Raw genomic sequence first — 13,646 nt, 5'->3', positions numbered from 1 at the left:
TCCCAAGTATACTCGTATCCCAGACCAAAGGTGGTGCCATGTTTCTTCAGTTTGGTAGGCTTGGCGATTCCTTGGAGGTTCTTGCCAAGTCCCTTGCCAGGCTCATATCCGCTCCAGTTCAATATGCTTTCAATTTTGTTGTCCCACCATTTGACTTTGTCAACAGCATTGACTCGCTTGATGTGGTAATAGGCTCATATCCGCTCCAGTTCAATATGCTTTCAATGTTGATGCTATGGCCCTAGCGGCATGAATCCACGGCCATCCTAACAACAAGTTGTAAGATGTCGGCACGTCTATAACTTGAAAATCAACGTCGAACCAAGTAGGCCCCATTTGCAAACACAAGCTGATTTCCCCAATGGTGGATCTTTGGGAACCGTTGAAAGCTTTAACATTGATGACCCCGTCCATGATTTCATGCAGCCCCTTCCCCAATGTTTTGAGTGTTACCAACGGACAAATATTGAGGCTGGACCCTCCATCAATCAGGACCCTGGTGATAAAATAATCTTCGCACTGCACGGTGTTGTGCAACGCTTTGTTGTGACTCAACCCTTCTGGTGGCAGCTCATCTTCATGAAAATTGATCTTTTGACTTTCCAATACCTGCCCTACCATGTTGGACATTTCACCTCCGGTGATTTTTCTTGGTACATATGCCTCACTCAGCACCTTCAACAAGGCATTCTTATGTGCATCGGAACTTTACAGCAAAGCTAGGATAAAAATCTATGCTGGTGTTTTGTTCAGCTGATCAATGACTGAGTATTCCTTGGCTTGTATCTTTCTTTAGAGATCATCAGGCCCAGTTTCAATTATGGTAGGCCGACCATAGGCCTGTTTACTCGACTCAGCTAAATGCTCCGGAGTATAAACACTGCCGGTTCTTGTCATACCCTATGCCGCAACTGTTTTCCCGAACTTAGCTTTCCCTTTCCTTCTCGCCTCGGCTATGTAATCCCAAGGTATGGCATTTGTATGGAACGGTGTTATGACCGACATTTCTACTGGAATGGGTACCTTTACTCCGAATGGAGCATGGATTTTGGAGGGTTAAACCGCAACATCAAACGGTGCGAGTGCATTTGCTGGAGACCCAAACTCGACCTCCATTGGTGTTGGCATCTTTGCAGGGGGTAGTGCTTCAAACTCAAGTGGTACAGACATGTTTACCTCGGCATCCCCAGAAGGCTGAGTCTGGACTACAATCGGATTGAGGGTGACTATTGGTTTCTTTGGTTCGTCACCTTCTGTGATTAAACCGATCGATCCTTTGGGATGCCAATCATCCTCTATTTCAATCATGTGAACACATCCACCCTTATGGTCCGGCAGAGGGTTGTTGCGGACATTCGGAGTAGGATCCTTTGCTACAATGATCTTGTTATCGATCAGAGTCTGAATCTTATCTTTCAGAGAGCGGCATTCATCAATGGTATGTCCCTTTATGCCGGAATGGTATGCACAAGAATTTCTCACATCATATTATTCTTAGTTATATTTTCCTTTGGCTCTTTTCTGTCCAAAACTATAGTGATCAATTCTATGCCCGTTGCGGTTGAATTCTTAACCTGATACACCGTGGGGTCTGACATACGGATAGACAGCCATGCATATCTAATAAAGCACTTAATGCACCATCTAGTGAGTCTTGGGTCTTAATCCCTAAAACATGCAAAGATTTTGCTATAATCACTGTTACTTACATTCTGTTTGAGCATCCATATACATCATTGTATACTCACAAGTCTATAGAAATTTTGATACACTGAAAATTGGAGATCTGGTAACTGAATAACTAATAACTGGCATACTGAATAACCATAAACATGCTAACCAAAAGACTGTATAACTGGTAGCTGAGTAAAACTGATGACCATAAAACATAATATCTGCTTTTGTACTTTCTAATAAGGTTATGCTCTAATATATACTACTATCCATTGCATCACACTTTTAACGTCCTCTCAAGTCTCATATTTACCAAGCTGTACTCCATAATTATACCTCAATGGGTAATTATCCTCTCTAGGACTTTAGGTTTCTCCTGCGCGTTGCTTGGGCATCTAATACGTTTGGAATTCAATAGGAAGAAAAGGTTACCTATTGCTCTAAGATTCATGGCACGATCTAGAGTAGAAAGAAATGAGACAATCCTGAATGTCTTGGTAGTCAACCATTTATATGAGTGGCCGGCACACACATATAAAGGAAATTCCACTAGACACGGCTTCATAGACTCCCTAGGACACTTGAACCTAGTGCTCAAATACAACGCTTTATCACGCCCCGAACCTGGGCCGGGATGTAACGCGACACTCGGTGCCTAACTACATGTGACCGAGCGAACCAACTAGCTGGCTGAATCAACATGTGGTATCATAACATACTGAATACGGAAGATAAAATAACACATGCTGATATACTGAAAGTCTGGATGATATACATCAAAGTGCGGAAATACTAATACAATTCTGAAACATATTTGTAGCCAACATAGCTTAATACGAAAAGTCTGAGACTCTATCTAACAATTACTCTAGTCTATGAAGCCTCTAAGGAAATACTGAAAACATTGACTGTCTGAAAATACTGAAGACTGTAAGGTAATGATACTGCCCCGAAAGAACTGGGATCACCAAATAGCAGGTACAAGAATCCTAGCGCTTAAAATCATCAACCTGTAATTCATTGTTTGCATTGTAAGATGCATGCCCCGGGGAAAAGGGACGTCAGTACATTTGAGTTGTACTGGTATGTAAAGCAACTAAAAGAAAGAATTATAAATGCTGAAACTGAAACTAAGCTGATAACTAGGAATTTATAATTGATAACTGAAATGATAACTATTGAAATTGAAACTGAAATGATAACTGATAACTGAACTGATAACTGATAGCTGATAACTGAACGGTAACTAATAATTAAACTGAAAGGAAGTAAGGATATGGATACTCCCTCTTCTGAATGATGAACAACCTATTTATCTGAATATTAAACTACGGCCTCAGGCCTATATATATATGTGCACAAACTACGACCTCGGGCCCAAGTATTCGTATAGATAACTGCGACCTCAGGTCCAAAATGCATAAAGCATAAACTGCGGCCTCATGCCCAAAGATGCATAAAGCATAAGCTGCGTCCTCAGGACCAAAGATGCATAAAGCATTAGCTACAGTGTCAGGCCCAAATATAGGTGTTCAACATTCAGGGATTTAAAATCAGGAACTGAGAATCATACTACAATACATAATAGTGAAATACTGAATCACGCTAAGTTATATGATACTGGAATACTAGATCACACTGAGCTACATTATACTGGAATACTGAATCATACTGAGTTACATAATACTAGAATACTGAATCATACTGAGTTACATAATACTTGAATACTAAATAGGACTAGAATGAGACATGCATTCTTGAACTGGTTATGAACACTGAAACTTCAATTGTTTATGACATGTTGAGTAAGCTATACTTAGACTTAGGGACATCAAGCCCAAGTCTATATTGAATACGAACTGAGCTCACAATGTTCAGAATGAAAGTCATGAACGAGTTACGAAGCTAGAGAATAGAAGTTCTACAACTATTCAAGGAACTAGGCTTAACTATATTTCTGAGGCAATTGATACATCGTAAAAGAAACGTAATGGAGGGAGAATCATTAACATTCCCAAACATAGAGAGTTAGCCTCACATACCTTAACTTCCTGCTCTTGAGCGTAATGCAACATTCGCCAACCCTTTCAACTTCAATCTATATCAATACAAGTCAAAGGGATTCCATATTAGCAATAATACTCATGTTTTGGTCACTTAGGCATTTTCTCAAACCCTTGGTGAGAATAAAGCTTCATAGTCCTTATTAATGGTGTCTCTACACACAATAACCCATTCTCTTGGTCTTAGATAAATTATAAAGTCTCAAATGGTTATAATCAACATTATTCTTTATCACCCATAACGTAATCAACACCCATAACCAATAATAACCAATCAACAACCCAAACGTATTACCGTTCATGCTTTTATATCAAACCCATCAACTCATATCTCATGAACTAGAGTCTATAATCACTAATTCAGTGATAGAAGCAATTAGAGGGCAAAGATATTACCTTTTTGACGTTCAATCTCCTTGAATTCGAGTTCTAGGGTTTCTTCTCTCAACAATAATGTCCCAATCGAATATCTAATGATACGTAGGGTTTACCCATGTTAATAAGATGTTGGGGAATTGAAATAAACATAGAATCACCATTAGAACTTACCTTGGGTAGTAGACGAACCTTTAAGGAGTTAGGTTTTTGAGAGTTTTCCTTTCTAGGGCAAGTTTTTATGTTTTGGGGCTGTAGGGGATGAAATAAGGCTAAACAAAGACATCCCAAGTCGTCCATCACGTCCCGGTTGGCGTGACCGTGGTCCCGACCATGGTAAATCGCTGAGACACTGCCTCACCACTGCGGCCGCGGTAAAACGCGGCAGGATCGTGGTGGTTGCATACCTCTCTGTAAAATGGGCATAACGTTTTGCAAAGAGTTCCGTTTAAACTCCACAATATATCGTTGGAAAGCTATTTGAAAGGTCTACAACTTTCATTCTTTGCGTTTTCCCATATTCCTTACATATTTTCACTAAAACCTACTGGAATATGAACCTTCTACAAACATAGTCGCTTTTGTCAAATCTTATGCACCTCACTTTCCATCTTGATTTTGAAATAACTATTTTCACCCATAATCATCTTAATGGGCCTTCGCATGATCAAAATATATCCTTACTACTCCTTTAACTCATTCATACCTAAGGCGAATTTTTACGGGGTGTTACATAAACATTTCTACTTGAATCACTTATTAATTAAAATCGGTATCTCGTTCAAATCTTTTATATTATGGAAAATCATATTGTGAAATTTGTTAAAATGGGAATGTTATTAAGTTATTCGTTGCTGGCTTGTCTAGTAGAGATGTTGGACGCCATCACAACTTAATATGAAATTGGGTCATGACAAGGTATATAATGCTTCGGAAAAGATCAATGTCCAGGGAAAATCCATCCCTCAATACAATAAACCGCGTTCACTAGGGGTGTGTGCAGACTCCAGAGGGGCTCCTTCAGCCTAAGTGTTATCATAAATCAGTATAATCGCTGTAGCGTGCAGCCCGATCCCATAAATGTCACTCACAATCTGGCCCTCGGCCTTACTCAGTCATCAATCTCTCAAGTCTCTCTTTCACGGGTTCACAATGCCATGACTAGCCCAAAAATAATGATATGATGTATCAATAAATAACAATAGAGGCTGAGATATGATATGAAATGAATGAGTATGATTGGGTATGAAATATCAATGAAATCAATACGACAACAACAAGAAAACGAGCATCTCGTTCTCTCTCTGATTGATTTTGAAAACGTCGGATTTCCTTGTTGCTACCTTGATGGCTCCGGCATGTGCTTTCACGAAGGAGTCTACTAGCATGGTGAACGAATCTATGGAGTTGGGAGCCAAGTTGTGATACCAATTAATGGCCCCCTTCGAAAGCATTTCTCCGAATATTTTCAACAACACGGACTCAATCTCATCATTCTTTATATCATTGCCTTTTACTGTGCAGGTGAAGAAAGTAACATGTTCGTTAGGGTCGGTGGTGCTGTTGTACTTGGGGTGTTCTGGCATTCTGAACTTTTTTGGAATGGGCTTCGAGGCTACTTCCCCAGGGAACGACCTCTGTATGAACTTCTTTGAATCCAAACCCTTGAGCATCGAGGTCCACCTGGGATTTGATCAACCCAAGAGTTGTAGGTCTCGACCTTTAATCGTTGGTTGCAATCATCTTTTCTACCGATTCGATCCTTTTGGTGAGGTTCTCAAGCATCTTCACTATGGTATGGTCGGCCACGATCCCGTTGTTGCTCGACCTCTCGGGTGTTTGGTCGCCAGGGGGGAGCTGTTTCCGGTACTGTTGTGCTGGGGGTCTTTGGATGGCTTTGTAACTAAGCGATGGCCAACTGTTGTGCCTGCAACATTTCAAAAATAACATGAAGACTAACTTCTTGTTTTTCCTGGGATGGGGTTCTTTTAGCTTCCTGCCGGTCGTTATGCCGTATGCTCTTGTCGGTGTGAGAAGTTTTGTCGACTTGTTGTGCGTCCTACGAATTCGCGTCGGCCAAGATCTGTCCGGGCGCAATATCAGGATTCTATAGAGGTGCTCCAACAGCTGGGACAACCATGCCATTTTCTCCGTGGTTTTCGAGGATGTCATTCTTGACTCTGTTTCCGAACCATACATTTTGATCTGAAATCAAAGGATATTGGACACGAAAAAGTGTGAAGGATAATGTTTGTCTGTGTAATGACACCAGCAAGAAAATAATCACTATTATTTTTAGCCCCACTGTGGGTACCAAACTGTTTACCATAAAAAGGGTAACAACAATTAAATTTGTAAATGGTATTCTAAAAATACGTGATCTATTCCCGAGCTAGTTGTTAGAGAAGTTGATGCTAATAATATTGAGTTTAAAGATGAAATGCACGTTAAAATGAGGCAGTGATCAAACCGAGGGGCCTGCTGCCCGAATGCAGGACTGGCCGATGGGGGACCTCGGGGTCGATGTTAGGGTTGAACTCGAGCTATCGGGGCAGTCGAGAATGGGATAACAGTCAAGGATACGATTAAACAAGGATCTTTATGGCCAATATTAAGCAATGTAATGTAGAACAAGTAAAAAGGAAATGTATATGAAGACGACTTCGGGCTAGTACCAAGTGATAAACAAAAAACACACAAGAAGGTAATAGAAGATAAATGGCTTCGATCCAGTGGGAACAAGGAAATTAGAGAGGAGAAAGAGAGAAGATATTATTGCACTTGAGTAGGATAATTGGAGCTCTGCTTTACAAGGCGTTAGTGAATCCTCTTTTATAGAAAGGGGAAGCCCAAACTTAGTACAAAATACGCTGCGTAAAGAAAATGGGATGTGATAGCCGATTAGCTTTATGTCGTATGTAGGCTGATGTAGAGCCGCTCGAATAGAATTGATTGACCCCGGATGCACTCCTCGACCGACCTTGAGGGAAGTGACTGACTCGAGATCCCGGGCTTCCGGGATCATCCTTCAAAGCATTATGTCAAGGGTAAATCGGCCCCTAAATTTCACCGCACACAGATAGTCTCCACGTTTCTTAGAGGGAAGTGATAAGAAATGATATTGACATACTATATCCCGGTCTCCTATCATCCCCCCTTTTACAAGTGTCGAGGCACCTTGTCCTTACATCTCTTCAAGATCATCCGAAATGTCGTGACTCTCCGTTCTTCAGAGTCATGCCATTGTTATCGATTCAGCTTCCATGAACGCATTGTTTGTGCCTGTTGTTACGCTTTTTTAGGGCGATAATGGCGCCATCGGTTACTTTCCCCCCCCCCCCATAAATGGGGCATTTTATGGTTTTCTTTTATCTTATACTCCCTTCGATACCTATCTTTTCTTCCTTTCCTGCTATCTTGACTCTCTGCCATCTTATTATGCTTGAGGCCCGTGGCTTCTATATTCCCGGTACGTTTCCCCCCTCGGGTCGATCTGTCCACTCGGGTAAGCTAGGTTTAGAACAATACACCTAGATTTTTAAACATAGAATAACAAAGCCTCATGTCGGATCCCTAGTAGGAACGCTTGTTTGCATCACGTGCATTTTACTTTGGGGACTCAAAACAGGGGTTGGGTCCGTCTAGGACAGGTGTACCCGAAATCAAAAGACCATCCTGATGCATTTTACTTGTTAGTTATGCATTCATTTGCTTCGGATTACATGTTGGCCAGCCCATGAATAACCAAGAAAAGTTGGAAAGAAAAAGTCAAATTGAGGATTGAGAGAGATAATTACCTGCCTTTCAAATCCCGGTATCCAAAAAGTACCGAAATGCTGCCGAAATTTTAAGAAAGAGAAGGAAATTTTGCTTCAAGAAAAAAATATTTGGTATTGTTTTATTATGTCAATACCGCCCGAACTACGCAAGTTTGATTCTCACCGGATGTGGGATACGTAGGCAACCCTCACCGAGTCCAACTCCATTTTTGCAAAAATAACCCAAAAAGAACAAAAAATTTGTGTCTTGTCGTAAATAAGTTAGGTAATGTCGTTCTTGTCTAAATAGCCAAAATGTCCCAAAAAGGGCACCGGAAGGCTGCTTTTGCAAGAATAGCCACCTATGGTTCCTTTTTCAAATTTTGGCCAATTAGCAAACACAGCCCTAAAGTCTTCTTTCCGAGGTGCTGAAGGGTCATATTTGCAAAATGCGGTTTCTGTTTTGAAATAAAATTTTCTGCAAACTGATAACTTTCTCTTGAGTCAAAATAAATCATGATATTTTAAACAATCACTCTAATAAATGTGCAGGATTAGCACAATTGAAAATCAAACTTTCGCAGTTCTTGAAGAAATCCTATTCGGACTCCATATGTGGTGGAACGACTTAGGAAAAGTTAGCAGAGATACTACGGTAAAAGTTTGGGGCGGTCTTGTTGGTCTGCTGAAAATCAAACTAAGGTTGGATGTAATTGAGGCTTTGATACCTTTTTGGGACCCGAAACATAATGTGTTCCATTTTTCTGATTTTGAGTTAACCCCCACGCTTAAGGAAATAGCGGGCTATGCTGATCATAGTGGGAATCTGAGAAGTTGGTACCCAGTGGCACCAAGAACAATGACTCCTTATAAGTTTTTGGACCTTCTAAGCATCAATCAGGAGGTTCAATATGGAAATCTATCTGAGGGATTTTGCACATTTCTACTTCTTATACAGCGTTATGGCGATCCCCACTGTTTTGAGGCTCCAGATACTGGCCTAGCTCATTCAGGAAACAAAGATAAATGGGAAGTACGTCGGGGACTGGTTTTTATAGTGGCATTCCTGGGTGTTTTAATCTGCCCAGGAAAGGATGGAAATATAGAATTGGGTCTTGTGGGAATGGCTGACGTATGATTAAAAAAGCTAATGGTACCCTTGTTCCAATGATCTTAACGGAGATTTATCGAGCTCTAACTGTCTGCCGAGAAGGGGGAAAATTCTTTGAAGGCTATAACATGCTTCTACAACTTTGGATGCAAGAACATCTTTACCACCGCCTGGGGTACATGAACTATGGCATGACTGGTCTGAACTGCATTGAAGAACATGAAAACCGGGTGGTGGGTTGTGAATTTCCAAAAGGTACAGAGGCTTGCTTTGCGCATTTAAGTTCCTTAACTTCAAAAAGAATTGAGTGAACATTCGGTTGGCTCTCGGTCACTGAAGTCATTTATATGTTAGCCGAGGTGTGCTATCTTCTCTTAATGGTCTCCGGAGAAATCAACCATATGCGCCACATAGGGTGCTGCGACAACTAGGCAGGTACTAAACTATCCCACATGACGAAGATCTGATCCGACAAGTCATCGAATTGGGTCCAAACGCTGTGTTCCCAGAAGGAAAAGTTCATTAGATTTGGAATCAATGTAGATTTCTAGAGCGAAAGACTCGTGTACGAGATCTATCTAAAGGTGAATTAGAGCCTAATTAAGTGACTTGTTTTGGTAAAAGGTTTCAAGTCCAACAAGAGCCCGAACGGCCTGCTAAAAGATCCCACGTCCAGCAATTAACTGATCATTTACGGGAGCAATGGGATTGGTTCGTAAAAGAGACAAGCTACAGAGCCACAATAAGCAAATTGGAGGGGCAGATCCGAGATCTTAAATTTGACAATAGTGTACAATCTGCTGCTGATGAAGGGGAAAAGAAGAAGCTGGCTCAAGAAAACAAAGCCCTTCGAGCCCAGATCCGAAAAATGAAGATAGCTGCTAAGAATCAAGAAAGGAGCCAAACAGATGAAAGGCTCATAAATGGTCATAGAAGGAAAATATCTGAGTACCAAGATGACTTGGAAAAATCCAAGGGTAATCTAGTAAGAGCCCGAGCACAATTGACAAAGAACGTAGAGGGAACAGTCCCAAATTTGAAGAAAAGGCTAACTACCTTCGAAAATAAGATGACCAAATAAGCTAAGAACTTTAAAGCGGAAAGAGAACATTGCTATGCATTAATGTCCCAGCTAGAGGAAGATATGCAACAGCTGCAGGGTCAAAACCATCATGGCACCCAAGTGCTAGAAGCTAGGTCTCAACAAATCGGGCGTTTGCTCCAAGAAAAGGGTATCATCAGGGAAAGGGTTAGAGCAATTGTTGACTACATCGTCATGAAGTTCCATGAATGTGAAGACATGACTAGAACCACCTTCTTTGCTGCAGTAATGACCTTTGTTCGCCAAATAATGAGTGACCTGGATTGTCTCATAGGGGATCTTACGCACAGGCCCGTGGCGAGACCGACAAATGTCCCACGGGCCCTTGAAATAGAAGAACTTATGTACTCTTGATTTTCGTATCGAGTCTGTATTTCAATTTCCAGTTTGAGAGTTTGTTTTGAGTCTGTTGTTTTCCTTTCAATTCCTAGAAAATATGATGGGGAATTTGTAATAGAAAGGATTAGAAGTTTCCATTTTTAATGAAATTTGAAGAAAAACCAAAATTGTGTTTAATTATTTAATGCATTTATTCCTTGAACTACGTGATAATTTGATTCACGCGGCGCCATGATACGTAGGCAATCCTCATCAGATCCGGTTATGATTTTTGTAAATAACTCAAATAAAAGAGAAAATGTTGAAAAAACCAAAAGGAAAACCAAAAATAAAAGAGAGAAAACAAGGAAAAGTGAATGAGAACAAGAGAGAAAATGAGAGTGCCAAAAGAGAGAAATAGAGAAGATCGGGGAGATAAGCAAAAGATGGGATGAGACATGCAATCGTTGCAAAACATGTAGAAACACATTTAACTGCATAGGTGCATCACACACCCAATGTGCGATTTCCTATGTGTTAATTGCTTCAAACTAACCGGTTCGTTGTCTACTGTTGAGTATAGGTTCTGTTTTTAAGGTGGTTGTTTTGTGGTAGCCTGTGTTCACACCCGTACTTTACAAGATCCAAGAGTAGTGTAGAAATGTCATCAGAAGGTCATCCACCAACTATTCCCATCCCAGAGGATAGCCCGCTGTCGGTTATCCCAACCTCAGAGTCAGCGGCTGCAGAAGAGAATAGGGCACTGTGCTTCCGCGTGCTTGAAATGTGGGATGCCTGGTCCAATGATAGAGAGCCACCAAGTGCCATACCTGGTTTCCCCGAACTACTTCCCAGAGCAAGTGGAAATTCCAACGTCCCGATAAGTTACCTAAATACCCCACTTGGATACCCCACCATCTCAGCTCACTTCACCGGAACACCTTTGGAGGTTCGCCCCCAGGTAGTTTCGGGAGTGGCCTCCAACATATTTACTGCACCACCAACCTCGGCTGCAGTACAGCCGACTGTGCCTAGACCAAGATTTGATCTATCATCTTTCACTTTCCAAGTACCATCTTTTCCACCAGAAACTACTCCTTTCACAACCAATTCTTACCCTCAACAACCCTGGTACGAGTTTACCACGGGACAGGAGATGGCTACAAAGAACCCCGAGCAAGAGGAAATTACTCGGAAAATGAGGAGCATGGAACAAAGCCTTAAGAATATACAAGGTTTGAGAGGACAAAAGAGTGTATCCTACGCTGATCAATGTATGTTCCCACATGTGCATTTGTCCCTGGGTTTCAAGATCCCAAAGTTTGAAAAGTATGACGGACACGGGGATCCCATAGCCCATCTCAAGAGATATTGCAATCAATATCAGGACATATCTCGTTGGCACATTTGGGATGATCTGGATCGAGATTTTGTCAGGCAGTTTCATTATAACATAGACATAGCTCCCGACGGGAATTCTCTGTCAAATCTCAAGAAGAAATCATCGGAAAGTTTCCGAGAATATGTTGTTAAATGGAGCCAACAAGCGGCCAGGGTCAAGCCCCCGATGGATGAAATCGAAATGGTTAGTGTTTTTCTACAAGCCCAAGAGGCTGACTACTTTCATAATACTATGTCTGCAATGGGGAAACCGTTTGCTGAGGCCATCATGATTGGTGGAGATGGTCGAGAATGGTCTGAAAACAGGGCGCATATTGTTTCAATCTGCCATAAGAGCTACATCCCAAGCAATTCAAAGCGGGCCCAGAGGTGTAGCAAATAGAAAGAAAAAGGAAGAAGTGGTGATGCAAGCTTCATGTCTGAGAAACCCTCAGCCACCCAGAAGTTACTTCCCTCCAAGCACCCCTCAACATTATTATCCTCACCAGGATGTGGCTTATGCTATGGACCCCCAACCATACACTGTCATGAACGCCTAGCCATACACTCGGCCACAACAATATTTTAACCAAAACAGAGCTCCACCTCCTAGAAATAACCCAAGATCAGTATAATCCCCGACCTCCACAAAATAATTTCCCTTACAATGCTCGTGCTTGGGATCCACCCAGGAGAACAAATTTCACGCCTATTGGTGCATCATAATTAGCCTTTTCCCTAAACTTGTCCAAATGGGTTTGCTGCAACTCATACCCCTGAATGGACAAAACCCGGAGTCACCTTCTTACCGACACGGAACTCGATGTGCCTATAATTCTGGGGTGGAAGGACATGAAACTGAAGACTGTTGGATGCTATAAAGGGCGGTTGAAAATCTCATAGAGCAAAAAAGGATGGTGCTGAAGGATGAAGAAATCCCTAATGTGACCAACAACCCATTACCGGCTCACAACAATGGGCCAGTTATTGGGATGATTTGCGAAGTTAAGGAGTTTGATCCCATTTTGAAAGCCATCATTGTTATTGCTGATGTCGAGAAAAAGCCAAAGGCTGCTGCAAAGCAAGACAAGGGGGAGAAGAAGTGTAAACCCACCCCTCAAAATATAGAAAAGACGGTGGAGACCAAAATTGGGGCAGTACCCCCAAAATATGCCATTCTTTATGTTCCCCGGGGTCACAAGAAAGAGCAAATGATATTGAGCCCTCCAAAAAGGTTTGAGCTAAACAATGGACCTAGATGTACGTGCTTAAAGGGGCCTATGTGGTGCGGGGCCAATAATTTCACCAAGGCTGAATTAGCTCGTAGTTATTGGCCGCGTACCGCAGAAGCCCATGACAGACCCTACTGCTGTCACATAGAATTATAACAAGGCAGTAGTAACCTACAAGGGAAAAGAGGTCCTAGGAGAAGCAAATGAAAGTAACCCAGCTGAGAAATACCTTAATCCGAGAGAAGTGAACAATGCCAAGCAGAAGCGCTTCCCGCCCAAAAAGCCAGTTAGTGCCGAAGAGGCCGATGAATTCTTTCGTAAAATGAAAACTGCGAACTATGAGGTAATAGACCAACTCTGGAAGTCTCCTTCACATGTCTCACTCTTGTCTCTACTAGTAAGATCAACCGAGCATCAGAAAGTGTTGATAAAGATCCTCAATGAAGCTTATGTTCCGATTGAAACTATTGTCGAATAACTGGAAATGATGGCAGAACGATTCTTCGCAGTCAATCAGATTTCCTTTAGCAAGAATGATTTGCCCCCAGAAGGGGCCGCCCACAACAAAGCCCTCCATTTGACAGTTAAGTATGAGGGATACTATATGAAGAGAGTCATGTTGGATGGTGGATT

The 13,646-nt window shown here is 41.7% G+C and overlaps 1 protein-coding gene across 1 annotated transcript; it reads right to left on the bottom strand.

Moving 5' to 3' along the window:
- Positions 1-210: 210 nt before the first annotated feature.
- LOC138875487 (uncharacterized) lies at positions 211-621 on the bottom strand. Its single transcript, XM_070154319.1, has one exon. It carries the CDS (start codon positions 619-621, stop codon positions 211-213), a length of 411 nt encoding a protein of 136 aa, XP_070010420.1.
- Positions 622-13,646: the final 13,025 nt, after the last annotated feature.

Source organism: Nicotiana sylvestris, chromosome 8 (assembly GCF_000393655.2).
Source record: "Nicotiana sylvestris chromosome 8, ASM39365v2, whole genome shotgun sequence".
NCBI classification, from domain to species: Eukaryota; Viridiplantae; Streptophyta; class Magnoliopsida; order Solanales; family Solanaceae; genus Nicotiana; species Nicotiana sylvestris.
Note: the sequence above shows the minus strand (reverse complement) of the source record. Positions and strands in the feature narration are given on the sequence as shown.

What these genes read in the sequence shown, in the direction of transcription:
- LOC138875487 (XM_070154319.1), bottom strand. Translation starts at nt 621, where the DNA reads ATGGTAGGGCAGGTATTGGAAAGTCAAAAGATCAATTTTCATGAAGAT.